Source organism: Meleagris gallopavo, chromosome 12, assembly GCF_905368555.1.
Source record: "Meleagris gallopavo chromosome 12, MGAL_WU_HG_1.1, whole genome shotgun sequence".
NCBI classification, from domain to species: Eukaryota; Metazoa; Chordata; class Aves; order Galliformes; family Phasianidae; genus Meleagris; species Meleagris gallopavo.
The window spans coordinates 383666-405084 of record NC_139415.1 but is presented as its reverse complement, the minus strand read 5'-3'; the positions used below and the strand labels follow the sequence as shown (position 1 = coordinate 405084).

At 50.4% G+C, this 21419-nt stretch overlaps 1 protein-coding gene across 3 annotated transcripts in view; it reads right to left on the bottom strand.

The window, feature by feature from the left end:
• Positions 1-270: 270 nt before the first annotated feature.
• DUOX2 (dual oxidase 2) overlaps positions 271-21419 on the bottom strand; it is a 27081-nt gene continuing 5932 nt past the window's right edge. For 2 of the 3 annotated variants that reach the window (XM_019619299.3, XM_085233502.1), the window contains exons 2-34: positions 17649-17740; positions 16963-17043; positions 15909-16073; positions 14964-15151; positions 13791-13992; positions 13159-13325; positions 13026-13086; positions 12829-12925; positions 12611-12698; positions 11826-11925; positions 11398-11561; positions 11037-11200; positions 10749-10867; positions 9933-10070; positions 9717-9830; positions 8694-8896; positions 8397-8582; positions 7802-8027; positions 7075-7168; positions 6672-6847; positions 6428-6494; positions 6024-6116; positions 5069-5247; positions 4049-4279; positions 3782-3881; positions 3606-3655; positions 3397-3524; positions 3067-3220; positions 2273-2505; positions 1779-1937; positions 1461-1616; positions 1252-1380; positions 271-1003 (exon numbers count right to left, since the gene is read on the bottom strand). In XM_019619299.3, the coding sequence (XP_019474844.1) occupies positions 881-1003; positions 1252-1380; positions 1461-1616; positions 1779-1937; positions 2273-2505; positions 3067-3220; positions 3397-3524; positions 3606-3655; positions 3782-3881; positions 4049-4279; positions 5069-5247; positions 6024-6116; positions 6428-6494; positions 6672-6847; positions 7075-7168; positions 7802-8027; positions 8397-8582; positions 8694-8896; positions 9717-9830; positions 9933-10070; positions 10749-10867; positions 11037-11200; positions 11398-11561; positions 11826-11925; positions 12611-12698; positions 12829-12925; positions 13026-13086; positions 13159-13325; positions 13791-13992; positions 14964-15151; positions 15909-16073; positions 16963-17043; positions 17649-17712 (4599 nt within the window). In that variant the 5' untranslated portion in view covers positions 17713-17740 and the 3' untranslated portion in view covers positions 271-880. Of the gene's footprint in view, positions 1004-1251; positions 1381-1460; positions 1617-1778; positions 1938-2272; positions 2506-3066; positions 3221-3396; positions 3525-3605; positions 3656-3781; positions 3882-4048; positions 4280-5068; positions 5248-6023; positions 6117-6427; positions 6495-6671; positions 6848-7074; positions 7169-7801; positions 8028-8396; positions 8583-8693; positions 8897-9716; positions 9831-9932; positions 10071-10748; positions 10868-11036; positions 11201-11397; positions 11562-11825; positions 11926-12610; positions 12699-12828; positions 12926-13025; positions 13087-13158; positions 13326-13790; positions 13993-14963; positions 15152-15908; positions 16074-16962; positions 17044-17648; positions 17741-20274; positions 20297-21419 lie in introns of those variants that run through there. The other variant, XM_010717155.4, reaches the window with a different exon arrangement.

Genomic DNA, 21419 nt, shown 5'->3' with positions numbered 1-21419 from the left:
AGGCTCAGCCTCTGTTGGCACCCCCTAAACAAGGTCTTTCAGGGGAGCATTGGCACTGCAGGGTACAGGTTAGGGGGCTGTGCCCAGGCTCAGGTCCTTGTCTCTCCTGTCCTCAATCCTTCTGTATGATGAGTGCAGGGGAAACTCATTTCTGTTGAATGTATTTCCAGGTGGGATGGTGCAAATACTCTAATAGGAGCAACACCAGCATGATGCTACAAGTACTGCAAGTCTACAGGTGACTAAGACTCAGCACAGAAGGCAATAAAATGATTTAAAAATTCAGTCAGCTTTATTTATGCAAAGATAAAATCCTATTGCTCATTCACAGCCCAGGAGAGCAGCAGCCCAGCGATGCATAGCCAGGCATTAGTTAAACAGGCATAAATAATCCTTGATCAGAGGATAGTGATGCTGCTTAAAGAAGCCAGTGCAAACACAGGCCCTAAGCAGACCTGGGGGAGGCCCAGGTCACTAATGAGCAGGCACAAATTAGTGCATTTGAGAAGCTGAGCCCATTTGCAGGAGAAGAGAGCTTGCTGCCTCCACATGACCTGGTTCCTGGGTCTGTAGGCAAAGTGCTGTGAATTTGGGTTCTGTCACATTCCAAAAGTTGTTCAGAGCCAACCTCTGAGGTGCAGGATTATGGTGGCAGAGCTGGGTTTGAATCCAGCACTGGGTTTCCTGCACAGAGACACACAGGGCGTACCAGGAAGGCAGTGCTGGGCTCACAGTCACAGGTGCATTTCTTCAGGAATAGCAGCGGGTGGGAGCATGGGACCGTGACCACCCAAGGCCTGGTTTGCATGGATGCTGAGGTCAAGCACACCTTTCCCACAAAGACCGCAGCACACAGGAGTAAAACATTAGGGGAGCAGGGTCAGAAATTCTCATAGTGATGTGCAAAGTAGGCCTGGTCCTTCTTGTTCAGCTGCTGACAAGCCTTTTCCACACTCTTTGTCATCCCAGGCGGGCCACAGCTGAACACGCCAATCTTGTGCACCTGGGGAGGAGGGACCAAAAGGGTCAGCAGCAGTTTTCCCCCAGCCCAGCTGCTCATGGACATGGGCCTGAGGTTATCACCTCCCTGAGCAGCTACAGCAGCGTGGGGGTTTATGCCCTTCCTGCCCTCCTCTTACACCACCCAGGTTTCCAGGGCCTTGGGGAAAGGCTGGGACTGGGAATATCACTGTCCCTCCTGCTTGCATTTGGGTGCCCCCATCCCGTCCCCAGGCAGCTCTGTGGACTGACCTCAGGGTGCACCTCCTGCAGCGAGTCAAAGAAGGGTACGAATGGGGGGCGGCCAAAATGGGTGATGGAGCGCAGCCCCGTGAACAGACTCTTGTTCAGCACCTTCTGGAAGTGCCGCTCACAGATGTACTGCAAGAGAGACCCGTGTTTATCAGATAGGCCACAAAGCATGGCATCCGCTCCACAGCTGCTCTCGGCATGGGACTCACCAGCATGGTGGTGCGCAGGTCGAACTTCTCAGCCAGCTGTGTGATGTAGATGTGCACAGACACCAGCTCGTTCCTGTCTGTCTCCTCCACCTCGCGGATGATGTCGGCCAGCCACTCGAACTGCCGCTGCGTGCGCGTCACCCAGATGAAATAGATCTGTGGAAGTCAGGGATGAGGCTCAGCTTGGGACTAGGACCTCTGCACACATTCATGGGGCTCTTCCCTGTAAGGCTGTGGGGGATTTTACTGCCAAAGATGCCAACACCAGGTGAAGAGGTATCTCAAAAGGGCTCTTGCGCACTGGGTGTATCATCTTACCTTCTTACACATCAGCTTGGAGTTGATGGATGACTTGAAGACCAGGTCTTTGAGGATGGATGCAAAAGGTGTCACCCCGATGCCTCCTCCCACCAGCACTGACACCTCAAACTTGTGCCACTCCTGGTGGCCCTCCCCGAAGGGTCCATCCAGATAGAGCTAGAAAGGAGACAGCAATCAGTACAGCATCTACATCCTCCACTTGCCCAGGGATTGGTCACCTTCAGGGCTCACAGAATCACAGAATATGCCCAGTTAGAAGGGATCCATAAGGACAATTAAGCCTTACTTCTGGCTCTGCACAGGACCACCCAAAACCCAAAGCTTATATCATTGTCCAAACACTTTCGGAGCTCCAGCAGCTCAGGGCCATGTCTCTGCCCTGGGCAGCCCATTCTAAGCCCAGCACCCTTTGGTGCAGAACCTTTCCCTAATACCCAGCCTAACTCTCCCCTGCCAGCATTGCGAATCCCATCCCTGGAGGGACACCTCACCTTGGGCAGCTTGCCGATGACGGCCAGGCTCTCAGGGGAGTAGAGCTCCCGCAGGCGGGTGGTCCAGGGCCCCACGGCACGGATGTGCAGGCTCAGTGTGTCCTCGTGTGGGGCTGAGGTCAGTGTGAAGGGGTGGTACTCGGTGGTGCCCAGGGCCATGCAGGCAATGCGCACCCATTGCCCAGACTTGTAGTCAAAGTCCTGTGGCCTCTGGAACCGGAGGTGAGTGACACCTGGGGAGGGGGAGGGGACCCGGCTCTGAGCACCTGGTGGAGCTGCAGGTGTCTCTGTTCAGCGCAGTGAGTTGGACTGATGGCCTTCAAGGGACCCTTCCAATTCAAACAAGTCTATCATTCTATGACTTCATTTTTTCCTTTGTTAAATTGGAGAAGTCAATTGGTAGAAAGGCTTAAGGAAAGAGCATTCAAACTCTGCTAATAGTGGATGGGACAGCTTGAGAACAAACTGGAGAGGCTGGGGTATGGGTGGGATGGCCTGAGCTCTCTGCCTCAGTTTCCCTAGTTGTGAGGGAAACACAGTGCAGTGTGTTGCAAAAGCAGCAGAGGATCATGTGCAATAGGACATGGCTCCCTGTTGGAGGTACTGGAGCCACCAGCAAGCCAATTTCTGGGGCCACAGGTACCTGTCTACTACCTGGGTTGGAAACTGCCACCATGGAATACTCCATAAAACCCAGCCCTGGCACAGATGTTTTTCCTCCACCCCTGCAGCCTCCGTTCTCTTGTAAAGGGCCTGAGCTGACCTGGCACTGCACAACCAGAGGGATGCGGTACCTGATGGCAAGAGCTCGGCTTTCACCACGCTGATTTCCACCTTCTTCCTGCTCAGGCTGAGCAGCTTGTCTGCACCATAGATGAGAGCTGGGATGATGAAATAGATGTGGAAGCGGGGCTGCTGGACCAGAGCATAACTGCCATGGATGATAACCTGGACAAAGAAAGGGGACGGCCACCATCAGCACGGCACTTGACACAGCCATCACTGGGTCGGTGGCAGCTCAGCAGTAGCAGGGAGCTGGAACTGAGGCCACCAGGTCCCTAGGGACCTCTCATGTGGTTGCAGTCCACAGGCATCATCCCCCTCTCCCGTCCCGTGACCTCTACCAGCACATAGAGCAGCATGTAGAGATGGTGGGTGATCCAGAAGGCCTGGAAGCTGACACGGCGGAAATGGTGGGTGGCAAAGATGTACATCACGGCCAGAATGATGAGCAGCAGCACTCCTGTCATGCCTGTGAAAGGAAGGATTGGGAGAGCATCAGGGCTGCCCCACTGGGGCTCCGTTGGGGCTGGGCCCTGCTGTGTGTTCTTACCTGGAATGGTCTGGAAAAACCACCAGTAATACTTCTGAGGGAGCTGTGACCTAGAGGGACAAGAAATTGCCCCATGGCATTGCCAGCCCTGGGAGAAACCAAACTCTTGGCTTGCATTTCCATTCCTTTCTATGTCCAGGATGCTCTGCCTGGACTGCACTTTAAATTTCACCTACCCATCATTCATAAAGATGCTGGAAAAGAGGCAAGACAACACACTAAGAGGCATGACTGAAAAGATGTAGACGTTCACTATGTGACCTGCAGTGTGGAGCACTATCGGAGAGAAAAAGGGAGAGAAAAGCATTACCACTGCTGTGCATGGATGTGACCAAGGACGTGGCGATTCCTCATCTTCTCTGGTGTCTTCAAAGCTTCTCACCTTCTCCTGCCATGCCATGGCTGTCTGATCCTCTTGACCCACACCCCAGCAGCCCACCTACCTGAGAAAATCAGGGCTGCCAAGGCAATCCAGCGGTGGAAATCCACAGCAGCATCAAAGGGGATGTAGCAGTTGAGGAATGTCTCCCGCAGGACGGTGATGAGGTTGCGGCACATGGTGAGCAGGATGTAGGAGTACAGGAAGGAGATGCAGGCAGCCGATCCTCGTGAGATGATGATCCCCACAAAGGTGGTCTGTGCAATTCCAGTGCTGGGGGATGCAAAGGCATAGTCTGGTAGGGGAAGGAAGCAGAGTGGATGTCACGATGGGCTTAGTGATGGAGACCATGTCCCTTTCTGCTCCACAGGGACAGCCGCTTGCGTAACCGAGGAAATGTCATCCAGATGGGGTTGCATGGGAACAGAGGCATGATTTGCTGTGTCAGACCCTGGTATGCTGCTGCTGGGTGACACGGTGTCCTTGGACATCCAGGGAGGCGTTTGCTCTCCGTAGGGCATTTTGAATCTGCACCTTAGGTCCAGAGTTGGACATCTCAACGTAAGAGGTATAACAAACTACTGCAAGTCCAGCAAAATCCACCAGGACCGGTGAGAGTTGGGATACGTTATGTAGGGGAGAGGGTGAGGGAAATGGTCAGGCTGGAGGATAGTAGGAAGGGGGGGACCTTGTTGCTATCTGAAACCCTTTGGTGGGTTTTATGGATGAGACAAAGCCAAATTCTTTTTTGGAGCTGCATAGTGAAAGGATGAGAAGCAACTGCATGAGTTTCACAAAAGGAAATTCAAGTTAGACATAAAACAAGAACTCAGGGAAGATGATCACAAACACTGGCCCACACACAGTGAGGTGGTGACATCCCCAACTTCAGAGCTCCTCAGGCCTTCTCTGTACTTTAGCTTTGAAATTGCCTTTGCTCTGACCCTCCAGAGGTCTCATCTGACCTCAGTAATTCTACAGTTATTCCTCTCGAGGACCAGTGCCATTGTCCAAAGACCTTTTGCAGCATGCCCCATGCAATGGGCAGCTCCTCAAAAGCACATGGGGCTGCAGGGTCACTCACAGTATGCTCTCTCTACAAACAAGCCGGCGGTGATGGCAGAGAATAGGACCACACAGACGATGTGACGCCGGTAATTTTCAATGAAACGCTTGAACTCCTGGATCTTCTGCTGAACTTTGTTCTGCTGGTATTTCTTCCGTTGTGCTTCAGTGTATAGATGCAGCTGATACTGATTCGCCCTTGTGGAAAAAAAGAACAACAGATATAATCAACAGGGTCCTCCTGGTCTGTGTAGCGTGCTGCAGTGCCTAGATTTGGATCTTCCTCCCTGCACAGTGCTGCAACCAACTCTGCACACTCATTACTGCAGTGACCCACTGGGCACGGTGTCAGTGGGTGACCTCAGGTCACTGGCTGGTCTACCTGAAAGGCAACAGCAGCAGCTCAGCAGGTCATGTAAAAGATAATTTGCATTTTTATATTCAAACCTCCATAAACATCCCAGAATAGCAAAAGTTCTTGACATTGTTAAGGCAAACTGGGATATTATGAAAAATATATTACTCCTGGCCATAAAAACCAGCCATTTAACTGCTGCCTTGTGGAAGTATTTGCCAGTGACACAGCAGTGAGGACTGGAGCCTCTCTGGCAACGCCTGCAGGCAGCCCATGTGTGAATCAGCACAGTTCCAAGGGACTGTAATGCTCCTCTCTGTGGGTGAGGCATACAGCCCAAAATCCACTGTCATGGTCTCCAAAGTTGTCCACTTATTTATTTATTTATTTTTAAGAGAGACATCCATGTATCCCCAGCAGTAGAAGGAAAGCAGCCAGACCTGCACTGTCCTCACTGTAGGTGCTCAGCAGGGGCTTGGTTTGCCTACTGGGGCTGAGCATCTCCAGCAAATCTGCTCCTGCATCCCCTCCCCTATGCACTACTCTTCCCAGCAGCATCACTTGACCTATGTGATACACAGAGATGTGAGAAACCCAACAAGGGGATGAGCTTGCTTACTTTCTGCCTGGTCTCTTCTTCAGCTCATGCCCTTCTCGATCCATGCAGTGGGCCACCATGCCCTGGTTTGGGTCCTCCCCGTCTGAGATGGTTCTGCCAGAAAGAGGGAGAGACATACCGACTAAAGCTGTCCTTGTGGGTCAGTCAGCAGCAAGTTTGGCCTTTCCAAAATTTTCACCCCCATTCATGCTGCCCCATGGATGCTTTCCATCTCAGACTCAGCTGAGAAGCCAACCCACTCCTCCCTGCTTGCATGAACTCTAGCTGCTTGGTACAGTGGATGGATTCACTCCAAAAGCAAAGCATTTCAGGAGCATTTGCTGGAGAAGCTGAGGTGAAGGATGGATATGCCCAGCGGCAGAATGAGAAGAAAAAATGGCAACAGGACCAGTCAAAGCACTTACCCTCTGGGCTCTTTCTTGATGAAGGAGACACGATTGTGTACGTTTTGCTTGAACACCTCAGGGACGCCTTTCAGAAGCCAAAAGAACAAAATGGCCATTTACAGTGTAAGAGATGCAGTGGTGGTTGTTAGTTGGAGAGATTGATTTGGGATGGGACAAGATTTGGAAGCTATGAGTTAGATGCTACCCATCCCCTCCAGGCCAACAGAAGTGACCCAGAGCTCTCATCCACTCCCCCACTGACCCTTGATGCAGAGCTGGGTGAGACGAAGCTCGTTGTCATGGTCCCGAAGCATATAGTGGAAATCCTCCCATGTCAGCTCATGCCTGTCCTGAAACCCCGAGGCCTGGAACATGGACTCTGTCACCTGCTCCGCCTGCTCTCTTGACAAGCAGTTGTTGGATATCTCAATGAAGGACCTGGAGCAAGGAGGAGAGATGAGACCACAGTTTGAGTCCTTGCAATAACATGGGGTAGAGCCTCAGTCAAATTTCACAGTAGAAATGGGCTCCTGGTTGCGAGTGTTGAGCCCATAGGCTCTCATGTAGCTTCCTTGGGGACTGAAGCACTGAAGCTGTGAGCTGCTTGTGCAAACGCCTGTAACTGCAGACATCATGCAAATCACTACTGAGCTGAGGAGAAGTACCTGAGCATCCTCAAAAACTCCTCCTTGGAGAGAAACCCATTCTCATCAATGTCATACATCCTGAACATCAACTTGGACTTCTCCTCTGAGGACCCTGGTGGCACAGAAGAGAAAGTAAGAGCAAGATCCTACTTTCACCAGCACACTTGCTTTCAGACATGTCTTCAAGAGTCTGGACATGCACCAGTGAAGTCTCAACCAGTCCTGAAGAGAGTAAAATCACACTGCTACTCAGTCTGAACGGTAACCGAACTCATCTTCAGACCCTTGTGTTGCACTTCTGCTTGACTTTCTCAAGAGTGCAATGAAGAAATAGATATATATGCATTCTTTGTTGTGCATTATTGTGCAAACCCAGAACGTGGGTTTGCAAGCCAAGATTTTTTTCTGGGAGATGCAGTGATTGAATCTGGCATTCACCACCTCCATCTGCAAATTACTTTCTCCATGGTCATTTAGGGAGATGAAGCAGAGTTGTATATTGGAGGTGACAGTTCAGCAAATTGCTGCCTAAGATAGCTCCCCTCATGAACAGTCTCACAGAAAATATCACTACATCGTCTTTGCCTCACAACTCAAGCTGAGCTGTCATAAGTGAAAAGAATTTTAATTTAAATTTAATTTTAATCTACAGGTTGGCCTGTTGGATGGATCTTGTTTTTCACTCCAAGTCCAGAAACAGGACTTCAGGCAACAGGTGAAGACACCAACCGCCACCAGCTCCCACCTTTCATGAAGACCACCAAGATGTCCAGGAACTCCCTGAAGGAGATGTAGCCGTTGCCATCCTTGTCAGCCAGGGAGAACATGGAGTCCACAAACATGGAGTTGGCTTTGAGCCCAAGGGCCTCGGCAAACTCAGCCCTGCTCAGCTCACATGTCAGGGACTCCTTTGCTTTCTGCGAAGACTCAAAGTTGAGCTCTCCAGCATCAGTCTTGTTGATGTCCAGCATCTGCAGGTTGTGTCCCACAAAAGAAAACTCATGAGCACTGCTGGGACAGAAGGCTGGTGCTCACCTGCTCGACGTTTTGTGCAGAGATGTTAGCTCTTGGCATGGGACACCCCATGCTTCTCCTCCACATGATGGAAACCACAGTTCCATCATCCAAACATCTCTTCGCAACTCAAAACATTCATGCCACCACTACAAACTCCCTTTGTTTTCTACAAGGGAAAAAGTCCCTTGATCCTCAAATTATTGGCAGCTTCCTTGTGTGTGGTTTGCCATTTGCTATGGAGGCCAACAGCAGCATCATTCATTGCTCAGTCAGTACAGAAATACTTTCTCCAATGCATCAGAGCCTGCCACACTTCTGCATACCTGAGCAAACAGGTGCCTGAAGAAAGTCTCCAGAATTTGTTTTCTTTGCTCCTGGGTGACTGCTCGTTTCAGCAGGCTTTGCTCCTTCATCTCAGACACATGGAGCTCAAGGCAGCTCGTTTTCAAGAAATCTTGGAGCTTTCCAAGGAAGCTGCTCCTTTCTGCCTCCTCACTGAACAACAGCACCTGCAGAAGATCCCATCAAATGGCTGTGGGCAGCAGAGGCTCCAAATGGTGCAGTGTATGCAAGGATGGTGGAGGGCCCAGAGGAGGCTCTCTCCAGGCCATGGTGCTCACCAGGTCATACTCCTTGGGGCTCTTTAGCAGCAGAGCTTTGTTCCCTTTGTTGCTGGAGAGGATCACCTCCACCCTTTGCTGGGCTTTAAGGTTGACACTCCGGAGCACCAACCCTCTCCCATCCAGCACTTTGAGTACTTTATCAGCTTGGAGCTGGATGTAGACAAGGGAGCTGTCTGTCTTGGGACCGTGCCACTCCATTGCTGATGGGAAATAGCACAGCGTTTAGTTAGAAATATGTTCTTGTGCTTCTAATCAACCCCGCACCTCCTTCACCCCTGGGACTGATTGCATTGGGTTTGCAACAAGGGATGGAGAGCCTTCATTACTTCCCTGTCAATGCTGCACATAGCAGACGGGGCACAGAAAATACACTACAGGTCATCTGGGTTGCTGAAGTTTTCTATTGCATAGCCTGACTTTGCTGCAATAACTGTGTGATCACTGGTGCCATGGTACAAGCGTGTCTGAGTCTTAGCTGTGCCAGAGTTAAGCTCTCCCTCTCTCATCCAATTTCTGAAATTCATTCTAGTCTTGCATTTTATTTGGGCTTGATGATATTCTCTAACTGCTGACAACGTATCTGCTGAGAGACCAAACATACTAAGGGAAGAATTATCTCCCAGCCACAAAGCTCAAGATATGCAAGAATACAGAGCATAGAGCCAGAAGGCAAGATTTTTCCAGTGTCCAGAGCAAGGAGGTACAATCCCTGCCCTATCAGTGCAATTTTTTTCAGGTTAGGTATTATCTGGCTCACAGGATGACTTCAGTTGGAAGGAACCTCATGTTGCCCAAAGTGGGACTATCGGTTATGGCCAGACTGCTCAAGGCTTTATCCAGTCAGATCTCAGAGAGCATGGAGACGGCACCCTATCATCCTGGGGAAACATTTTCTTCTTCTATTCAATTTGGATATTAGCTCCAAGCCTGGTAAGTGTGACCTCCAGTGCTGACTGGTAATGTGCCCTGACTTCAGCAGCATCACCAGGCACCATCAAAGGATCGAAAATGGTACCTCACCGTGTATCGCCTCGCCAGTCACCTCCCTCCGCACGCTGGCCTTCTTCTTCTTCTGCAGCTTCTTGAAATCTCTCTTACGGAGAGTGGCAATGATCCAAGCAACAAAGAGACTCACTGAGGGCACATGGGAGAGAGAGGGCATGAGGTACCACAAAGTTCCTTTCCTGTGTTTTCTTTGATAGAAGAGGAGATAGGTAAACAATTGGAGAGGCAAACCTAAAGGCAAGCAGCACAGGACAATGATGATGATGCCAAAGCCTGCACCACTGCCTTCAAAGTAATCCAGCACGGTCATGGGTGTGCAGTTAGCCAGGAGTTGAGCTGTCAGCTGCTGGGGCTGGGGGCATGGGTCTCCTGCATTGGGGGAGACAGGCTGTGAGAGTCACGAGGCTTTTACCTTTCCAACCTCCATCATCTCCATGAACCTCCAGCTGAGATGCTGCTTGAAGTTCATTGCCAAGTAACCCAGGGAGCAATGCAAAACTGGAATGCTTGTGATCTTGAGGGACAAGCTTTGTTTTCAAGGCTGAACCTTGGCACAACACATCAAACCATGTGCAGAACTGGTCTCACATGCTCTGGGGAGCTCAACACCACCACCTCTCCCGTGGGATGGGCTGAGAAAGAACCCTTTGCAAGCCGAGGTTTGTAGCCTCTGCTTGTCTAGGCTGTAAACCCAGGGAGCAATTGCAAGAAGTGCATGTCAGAGGAACCAAAACGTCTTGCAAGGGCTGGAATGTGTGCCAGATAAAATTCTTTCAGGTCCTTCACATTTATTCTACTGACCTGTGTGCACATACATATAAAAGCAGATAAAGAACATGCTACTAAGGAGAGTGATACAATGTAGGATAGGCAGAGGCCAAGCCTTAACCCCAGAACATTCCAGGCCATCAAGAGCATTTTTGGTGCCTGGGCTGAAGCCCACTTTCAACATCACTGCTGCCCACCTTGTTTACAAACAGCCATTGCATTTCACATGTTCTGCATCCCTGTCCTGTGTTCCAGCTCAGTGCAGGATGGAACACTCACCCTCGCTCCAGACAAACACGTTGCTCTGCAGCTCTGCCTGCTGTGAGTAGGTGACTGCAGCCAGGACATCACGGAATGTGGTATTACGGATCTCCTCGGCCTCCTTCTCTGTGAACAGCCTGGTGAAATGATGTGGAGCCAAGTGGTCGTCCTAGGGTGCCACTGCTTAACCCCACAGACCTGGCCAGTAGCAGCTGGGGCTTACTCCCTACACTGTTTTATGAGCTAAGGGAGATGGAGGATGGCTTCTCCATCTCTGCTGTGTTATGAGGGGGAAGAGGCATTTACCCATTTCTGGTGTTCTCAAACCAGAACCTGTCACCATCACGCAGGCGCACAAACTGGTCCAGGATGATGGCACTGAAGAGGGGACTGTCACCTTCCAACATGCCTCCAGGGAGCAGCTCCAGCCGGGCCGTGTTGTTAGCGTACAGGGCAGCAACCTCCAGGGCCTGGGCAGAAAATCCTAGTGAGCCCCAGGAGCAAGGGATGTGGATTTCCCTGACACCCCGAGCCCATGGGCTGGGAGGGTGCTCAGCAAGGTGCTATGACCCCCTCCCTGCACTGCTGGAGAAGCCACCTACTGCTCGGACAGCCCCGAGGTGCTCCAACATGCATGGTTTCTGCACCCAAACCAGCTTCCCAGTACCTTTTGCTGAGAGTGTGGGGCGAAGTTTGTCCAGTCCTGCAGAGGCTCCAACCCGAATCGCTCCCGAGCCTGGTTGTAGGTGGGCAGGCCGAGGTCCCGCCCGCGCTGCAGCCAGCTGGCCACGTAGTCTGTGCGGGAGTACTTCAGAGGTCCGTACCAGTAATCTACAGGTGGAATCAAATCACCGTGATGCTATGGCAGAGCTAACATGGCAACCTCAACAGTCCTGGTGCCTGGCAGGCCTTGTCTCTGCCATAGGCCACGCTGAACATGGGGACCAGCGCCATGCTCTTGTGTGAAGGCCCCAGGGCTGTGATCAGTATGCCCTGCATGGGGCTGAGTCTGCTCCGAGTGTCCTGGGATCAGCCTCCCCACCTCGGCCCACACATGGCCCCACAATGTGCCAGCTGAGTGTAGGGAGTGCAGACCTTGGAGATCTTCCACCACGATGCTGTCTTCCTGTTCCGCAATCTGCGAGCTCATCCCCAGCAGGAGATCATCCACATCTTCCTGCTGCATCTCAGTGCTCTGAGGGAAGATGAGGTGGTTCCTCACAGACCAAAGGATGTAGGGAAGCCCCAACGCCCTGAACCCAGCACCCAAAGGACAAAGGGGACCTATGGGTCTTCCAGGTTCATCTCCTCTGTGTCACCTCAACCTTGAGGTCTGAGCCTGCTGAGCCAAAAGAAGGCATCTGCCTATGTCTGGATGAGGAGGATCTCACCCTCCTTGCTTACTCTGTCATACTCTGTGCCCAATTATCCTTTCACCCCCTGTCCTGTCCTCCATAATATAAAGCACTGAATGAAGCCTAGGCAGGGTAAGTCCACCATCAATCCAACCAGTGGATTTTTCTGGTCATGGCACATGTCCTCCTGCAGAGCGTTGGGGCACAAGACCAGAAGCTGTTAGCATGAAAGTGATCCTGCCACCACCACCAGAGCTGAACAGGACCCGGTATGGGTCAAGCTAGAAAATAACCCCAAAGAAGGGGATAAGAGGCAGAGCAGCTCCAGTCCAACTGTCCCACAGCAGTAACTGCTCTGCAGACTGTTTTGACTTTGAACCCAGAACAGATTCTGTCCTCACATCCCCGACCTCATCAGCTGAAGGGAAAATGGGTCCCTTCCCTTTGTGGGAAACGACTCCTCCCAAGGAAAAGACAGTCCATGGGGAAACAGAACTTCTACCACATGCTTGGAATCCTCCATACCTCTCTGCTCCAGTAGCTGTTGCAGAGCCGCACTGCTGGGAGTGGATCACTGGAGCTGGACGTATTTCGTAAATGGCAGCTGGGGTCCCTAAGACATCAGAGAAGGCTGGGCACTTAGACCCTGGCCAGGGCTGTTCCCAGGCTGGGGCCAAGCAGGGATTACCCCCAGCCAAGTCTCAAGATTGGGTGTCCCCATTTCAAGATCATGCTCCTCCTACCTCTTGTAGACACCTGGTGGCACCATGGTGGCAAGGAACATCCTTGCTACTGCCACAAACTCTGGTGAGAGACTGGGGTCCAGGTGCTGCTGGTAACCTGCAGGGAGGCAGTAATGGCTGAATCCAGCACTCAGGATGGAGGGAAAGGAGGCCCTGACTCCAAACTCCCTTGCCTCATTGCCCACTGTGACTCTCACCTGTGTATGTTTGAACAGGTGTCCCCAGCAGCGCCGGCAGCCACTCATACAGCACAATGCTCTGCGGCACAGGGAGCCAGGTCAGGGACAAGATCAGGGAGAACATTGGGGACCACAAGGTCCTGTCCCTCACCTGGAAGGTGGCAATGACTCTCTTGCGAGCGTGCTGGAAGATATCCTCATCAGACCAGCTAGGGTGATCGTTGGCCAGCTCTGCAGCCAGGTAGTTGTGGTATCGAAACCAAGCGATGCTTATGGCCTGCAGGAAGCGGTTCTCATTCCCCCAGGCATTCCCCAGGTCTGCAAGAGCCACCAGAGACATCAGAGGAGGATGGAGGCACCCATGCCTTCACTTCCTCCTCTCGCCCAGGAGCTTGGCATGTTTGTGGTTAAGTCCCTAGCTCCATTGGTTGAACCCCAGCCTCCCTTGCCCCCTGCTCTGTTCCCCTCACTGTTTCTCCCTGTGGATGTGAGCAAACAGGGAGCACGAGCCCAAAGCACAGAGCAGGGGTCGAGCAAGTAAGGAATTCAAAGCAAGCTGAGACGGTTTTTATTGTCTATATCCCCTTTCCCAACAGGAGATTGCCTTGAATCTGAGGCACGAGTACCTGCCAGCCTCTGGGAAATGACCCAATGCCTTCTGGGGACACAGTAAGTTCAGTTCACAGCACATCTTCCTCCTCCTCAGACTAGGATACTACCTTCTCTCCCACAGCTGGGGTGACCATGAGACAACCGCTAAGGAAGCTGCAGATAGTTCCTTACCATAGATCCCATGAGGGCCACCCTGTCCAGTGGATGGATCCAGAGCTTTCCACATGGGGACCTTCCCATCTGTCTCCCTGGGGACGTACCCTCCGGGTCCTGCTGCCAGCTGTCCGTTTGAGAAGTTCCGCAGGGCATCACTCCAGGAATGTGAAGGGCCATAGATGGAACTGCCATCCAGCCAGCCTGTCACCTCGTTGGTCTAGGATGAGCACAATGGGTGTCAAAAGGTGCAAGACATCTGAAAAGTCACATCCTGACCTGTCTGATCTTACAACCACCCCACCCCCTGTTTTACCAAGAATTATCAGGGTGCAAATACAAACACAGCCAATCCCCATGCAATCTGATGGACTAATTCCTGCAAGAATGCTTTATCTTTTGAAAGCATGCTGGAGTTTTCATTCTTCTGAGGCTTGAAACTGCTGAAAATGTGACCTGCTAATCTGGTCTCATCATGCTTTGTCATGTGAAAGATTCAGGGCAGGGCGGTTTTGCTTCAGCAATTTTGGTTGGGAAACACTCCAGAATGAAAAAAAATAAACCCACAGCACTTTGGAATGCATCCAGCACTGCAGAACATGGAGACATTTGTGGAAATCCAGAAGCTTTACAGCCTTATGACAGTACCAGCTCATTTTTGTGACACATTATTAAAGAGTTGCCTAAATTACGTCTTAATTACCGATCACCTAGAGTGGACTGAGTGTAGAAATCTGGTATTGAAACTCTTTACTCTCTCATTAAAAGGTTCTGGTTATCATTTGTTTCATCAGCCAGAGATTGCTCTTATCCAGTATCAGCAGACTTATCTATGCTAATTTTGATGCAATAAAAACTCCAACAGCCAAGGAAGTTTGAAAATTTCTCCTTTACACTTTCTCTTCTGCTCTCTTTAAAGCATACAAGACACTCAAATGTGCATTAAAATTAGGCAGATATAAAGTAACCAAATTTTCTTCTGGCCAAAAAAAGCGCTAATCTTGAGCAACCACAGTTATCGCTTCATGAAAACCAGTACCTTGCAGGTTGTGCTTTGGGTTCATTTGCACTTTGTTCCTGCAGGCACCTGAAAAAGTGCTGCCCTTTTCTTTGGAAATGCCATAAACCTGAACTCCAGATGAAGATGAATTTAGCTGAAAGAGGAAGGGTAAGGGAAATGCAATCTCCTACCTGTTCTCGGGGGCTATTGGGGCTCTGCCCTGTCTCCAGTGCCCAGCGGATACGCTGGAAGGGCAGGACAATATCTCCAGTGCCTGCAGGGTCAAACACGGGGTCCCCCTCTGGGATGTGGATGTTCAGGAACTCAGCAGGACAGCCAGGTTTCTCTGTCCCCAGGATGTCTGAGAGCACGTGGAAACCTGCCAGAGAGCCAAGCACGGGCAGTTGTTGGGTTGACTGTCACCAGCACCTGGAATAGATGATGCTCCAGGCACTCCTGGTTAGACCTCATGAGTAAGGAAAGAGTATTCAGGGACCAGGGTGGAGAAACTCAGCCAGCAGTTCAGAGACCATCTGCAGGCCACTATTTTACCAGGAGCAAGGCTCAGCTATTACTTCCCTGAACTCCCCCTTGCTGATGGCCTTCAAGACCAATAGTTGCTGCTGAGGCTGAGCTCAGTGACTCTTGGCCTGTTTGAGTTCTAGTGGGATGGGAAAATCTGCCTCCAGGGAGAAGCTAAATGGTACCACACCAACATCTACCCCTCCAATGGCTCATCTCAGCACTGAGCACCCTTATGAAACCATCTGGGGACCTATGAGAACTTTGAGCTGCATGAAACTAACTTGTCTCGATTTCTTTGACAAGTTTAGCCTGCTTCCTCAGTGAGCCAGCTCTTATCAGCTCTGTCAGTTGTTTTACAATCAAATAACTCTACTGCTAAAACAAATGAGGAAGTTTCTAAATGACAAATATCAGTATTTGTTAAGGATCACAAAAAATTCATGCCTAATTCATATGACAGATGGACAGCATTTTGATAGGACAACAAGCAAGGTTCTATCTTTAGGATGTGGGCTTGCTCTGAAGTGGTGGGTGTGAGGAGAGCTTTGATGTGCCATCTGGGGGCATGAAAAACAAATGTCTTCCCCCCCTTGGCAGTTTCCAGCTCTTACCAAAGAAGACAGCCAGCACAGTTGTGTTCCTCTGGGAGGGCAGCCCAGAAGGTCCCCGTGCCACTGCGTTGCTGAGTTGGCGGGCGTTGGGTACATGGGGCTCCTGCAGGGCCTGGTAGACACCGTCTGCGTAGTTGGCTGGCAGGAGACGCAGCAACCGGGAACCTGTGACACCAGAGCATGGGTCCAACGGCACCCAGCAGCAGGGAACACCCACACGTGTGAAGGTACAAGAAGAAAGAGAGAGGAGGGCACAGGCAGTTTTGGTACCAAGGCCAACTCCCAACATTTCTTGCAACACTGGGATCAGTCCTTATAAAATGAAGAGGGATCCTGTGTGGGCACGTTCCCTTCCTATTGTCCTTCTCCTCTCCCTCTGCAATCCCTTTGCTTTGTGCGAGAGCTCAGTGGTGTGCTGCATGTGGTAACTGGAGTGGTATCAAGCTGCCTGCGTTGACTATGCAATCGCGTGTTGTAAGTACGGGGATTGCTCGCACTGCGGGAAGCAGGAGGGAACAGCCAGAGGGCACAGAGACAAAGGATAAGATGAGAAACACCCTGACTTTGCTCCCAAAGTTGGTTTCAAAAGGCCCTCCTCCAGCATGGTGGTATTCATTTGCTGGAGAATCCTAAACGTGGGAGAAATCCTGAATTTGCTGGTTTCATTTTGGGCTAATTTTCTACAGGTTTGTCTCCAAAGATGTCTTTTTCCCAGCCCTGGGATCCCTGATCATCAGCGAAACACTGCCAGGAACAGCCATGTCCCCCCAACCTCAGACATTTTGAATGGCCCTACACTGCACAGCTCTGACCTGATCCAGCCCCAGCGCGGCCGACAGATGGTGTCTGGGGTGGGAAGGAAGAGTGGCAGGGCCACGACTCAGAGAGAAACCTGGGCTGCTTGGTTCCCTCACACTGCTCTACCAGGGCTGCCAGGTACATCTAGTGATCCACCTGGGCTCAGGCTCAAGTGGGAAAGGCTTTCTCTCTCAGTCCCCTTGTCAAAGTGTCACCTGTCCCCACCCACCGCTGCCATCCCAGCCCTGACACGCACCCACAGAGCCGCGGCTGTGGTGCTGCAGGTTGTTGTACCAGCCATCATAGCGCTGCACCTCCCAGCTGATGTTCTGGGCTCCTGAAAGAGACGAACCCACATGGTGAGCAGCAAAATAATGGATGGAAAGAGTGTTTCCATTATAAAATTATATTATACTGTTATGTTTTCCCCACATTCTTTCTGAAGCCTTCTGTACAAACAGGTATTTTGAGGAGTTCTGCCCTCTTTTGAGGAATAATCTATGAATGAAGTAGAAATTAATGCTTGGGATCCTGATGTTTCTAAATCAATGCATATGATTTCTGGCTCCCACCAGTCTGCCCTCAAATGATTTTCATTTTCTTCTCCTGTGTCAAAAGTTCTCCCTTACTTCCCACCACCTGGGGCTAGGCTCTCCTCTTTGCACTGTGTATAAACAATCAACCTGTACCAATAAGCATGCACCTCGTTTTACCTCTGTTACTGTTCATCATACTAGGAAGAAGCTCCATTTCCTGGTTACAAGCTGTGCACTCAGAGCAATGGAGGAGTCTCCAAGACTGTGGACTCCACAGACTCAGGACCTTGCTCCATTTTCTTATCTCCTCACAAAATGAATCATCTTGCCCCTGATAAAGTACCCCATGAAACTCTGTCGGATCCAGGCTCTACCCTTGGACACCTTTCCCAGAAACTGTTCTTACCACCCAAGGCCCATGACATCAGTAGAACCATCGTCAAACACGATGTCATCTCTGTGTGCTGCATTTGCCTCTGGGTCCTTGGAAGAAGCAATCTGCAAATAGAAAGGATGAGGAATGAGCTAGAGCTGGCTGCTCTAGGAGGCACCATCCTTGGAAGTATTTAAAAGATGTGTAGACAGTGCTCAGGAACATGGTTTAGTGGCAGACTTGGCAGTGCTGAATTAATAGATGGACTTGATCGCCTTAGAGGTCTTATCCAAACTAAATAATTCTGCGATCCTATGATCTACAGACCATACTGTCAGCTCCCTCTTGTGGTGTCTACTGCTGCCATCCATCAGCAGTACAACCCACTTCAGGCTGTAGGAAGGAAATAGGGTCCATACGGGGGCCCATGGCTCTGGGAATGCTCTGTCAGGAGATACCTCCAGGCCTGAGATGGCCCTTCTGCTGAAGCAGGACCAGGCAGCCCAACTGTAGGTTCACAATTCACCATTCACGGCACGAAGACTTTAAGCTCTGCCAACTCAGTTAATAGGAATAAGCCCGTCCTTACAGAAATAGACATTTAAACCAGTAGTTTCTCTGTACTCACATTGTCTTATCCAAACAAAACCAAGCATTGGACACAATGGGAACATCCATAGCATGCAGTCAGATGCCCCCAAATGTGCTAAATTTGCAATTAAAATCTCTGTGTCACTTCTCAGTTTATCTCCTTGCAAATGCTTGACGACATCCTTGGGACCAGTCTTTCTTGTCATGCCATACCATGTTACTTTATACAAAGACCCTGAATGCAGAGCAAATGTCATCAATGGGACATGAACCTTCAAATCCTCAGCAAACACCTGACTGAACAGAGGGATTCCCGGCCATAAACAGCAAAGGTTATATTTTTTTTTAAATCACAAATGATATAATTTGCTGCCACTGGCTTTCCATGCACAGGAATACCAAACTTGGATACGACTCCAAAATAGGGTTTTCCACTAAATACGATCTTTGCCCACTTGGCCCAGCATTATGGGCAACTAACAGCATTGTGGGTGAGTATTCAAAGGCTAACATCATTTTGGATGAGGTGCATTACCAGGAAATATAGAGATACACAGATTTCCCAGATTTTCCTACATTGCACCATGACAATTCAGCAAGTCCCTTTTAGCTTGGTTTGTTTTTTTGGTTGGTTGTTTTTTTTTTTGGGGGGGGGGGGGGGGAGGAGGTTGGGGTTGCTGTGGTTTTGGTTTTTTTTTTTTCCCCAATTGTTTGAAGCAAATCTTGAGAAACATTGGTTTCAGGAAGGCTGACACACTGTCAGCAGTTATGTGGGTTTTATTTTTGGCTTTTTGCTAATTGCAATGGGGGGTTTTCACTGATTATTATCAGTGGCACAATTATAATGCCTATGTCAGTAAGTATATTATCCACGCGCCTAATGAAGTGAGCTGAGATTTACCATTTGTAGTCACAGTTAGTTGAACTTGTGAAGTTGGATACCTGTTCCAGGTTGTGAACGCGGCACAGAAACCTGAATTATCGCACTTCCATCAGAGATTTCTGGAGTGCCAACAGTGGCAGAGCCCATTCACCATCACCACATGATTTGTCTCCTGCAGGATTTCTCTCCTGCTCACCCACAATGTACAGTCACAATCCTCACCAACAGCTGAAGGTTTCACCTTTAGGTGAAAATTGACCAATGTCAGAAAGTGTGGCATGAAGCCACAACCCAAAGTACAACACCGTAGGCACAGCATAGCACCTGTTCCCCTTACCCTTTCTTGTTCTCACCGGGTGTCAGCAGATAGTAATTTTGAGAATTCCTTCTGTTACTGAGCACATCTCCCATTTTATCAGCTAAGGGAGTTACTCTTGATTCACACAAGAGACAACAAGCTAGTTCTCATGCACTTCTCGTCTCTTATTGCCCAGTCCATCCCAGACTCTGGGGAGGCCTTGGAGATCTTCCAGACCTGGGCAGACCGAGTCAAGCCAGCATGATACAATCAGTGTGGCTGGCTTGCTCCAAGCAGTAGATTGGTCGATAGCATCCCGGACCATGCACTTTTTTCCATCAGTGTGAAACTTCTCTTTCCATTACCTTTATGCTTTCCCATGAATTATTATCATATCTGCAGTGTGTCTCTCCCAACCGCTTCTCTCTCTTTCCCAAGAACACTTCTTCATGGCAGAACTTGGACTTGTGGGCATGGGGGGCACTGACACATCTCCCATCTGTCAGACTTTCTCCAGCCATTGCTGGGAACTCCTTCAAAGGCAAGGCTGAGAGACATCAATCCCTACAGGATATCTTCAAGAAGGGGAAGATGCGCATCTAGGCTTGGGACCCCATGTCCAAAGAAGATGGATCTCCCAAGAGCAGTACTCAGCTGTCCCCACTAACTCCTTTCCCACACTTTCCTGGTATGGTCTCCATGAGTTGAGAATCAGTTGCCTGGCTTCTCTAGAAAGAGCCTCCTCTTTTCACATGTGCCTCCAAGCCTCCCAAACTCCTCAGTGGTTTCCCTGACGTAATGAAATTGAGATCAGCCTTGGAAGCCCATGGAGCAGCTTGTTGATTGAAAGATTTCCAGGTTTGGTTCCAAAGACTTGTAAAACGTACCAGAAAGTTTTCAAGGACTGATGAGCCCTCCAGGCTTTGCTGTTTTACAGATTCCCTGTGTCACCTTGGGAAAAGCACTTCCTCCATCTGTACCTAGTGGAAGCAAAGAGCAGCTTCCTCAGTTCTGTCTTCTCCCATCAGAGAGAAAATCTGTGGCCTAAAACTGAACTTTTACATCCCTCTGAGTATGTTGAAACCTTGATGCAGATAGCACAAGCATGTGGCTTCCCCCCACAGCTAGGAATCCAGCTCCACCTGATCTCAGCAGATTTGGCTCCCCCAGAGTCAGATCTTCATCCTCTAAACATTCCCAGAGCCCCTTCCAGAGCCAGGACTGTGAGGCCCATCAGCATCTTGGAGAAGTGGCAGCCGTGTGGCAGGGCTAAGTGTTACCATGTAGGTAAAGGAGAGCAAACTCAAGGCACCTGTGAAGCTTGGAGCCTGACCCCTATGGTCCCAGTTAGTCACAGATTCTTTTCTGGTTTTCCTCCTGTGCTGGTGGGATGGACTGAGGGACTGACACTTTCCCAGCTAGCCAGTCAGCACGGGTTTGGGATCAGGCTGCATCTCTCCAGCCTTGGATGTTATCCAGAAAACAAGAAAGCTGGGAACACATAGTGGATAACGTCCACACAGGGATTGGTCCCACCTGGGAACACCCTTGGGACCAGATGCCCCAGTGCCACCAGAGTGCACATGAGACATTCCCTCCTCAGGTGGGACATGAATCCCTTGGGGTTCCTACCTGCCTACCTATTGCCCCATGCTCACACAAGATACGGACGCATATAATCCAAACTCTATGCCCTGTGCCTACCCTATTCTATGGCTGCAAACCCTCACATATGGGATACCTGTGGCTCCACTGCACCACGCAGGAGGGAGACAAACCTGACCCCATCCCACTCTGCCCTCACGCAGATAGGGACACGCATGACCCTGACATTCCAAGTCCTCCATTCAGGCAGGGACACGAGCAGTTCCATCCTCCTCAGTGCCCCATGCAGGTGAGTGCTCCAAGCAGACCAGGGCATTAGCCCTAATCCCTTGGTTCCCCATGCAGAAAGGGACATGTAGCCCCACCTCACCATTCCCTAAGCGGGAAGGGACACCTCCTGGAGCTCAAGGAGATGGGGACCCATGGC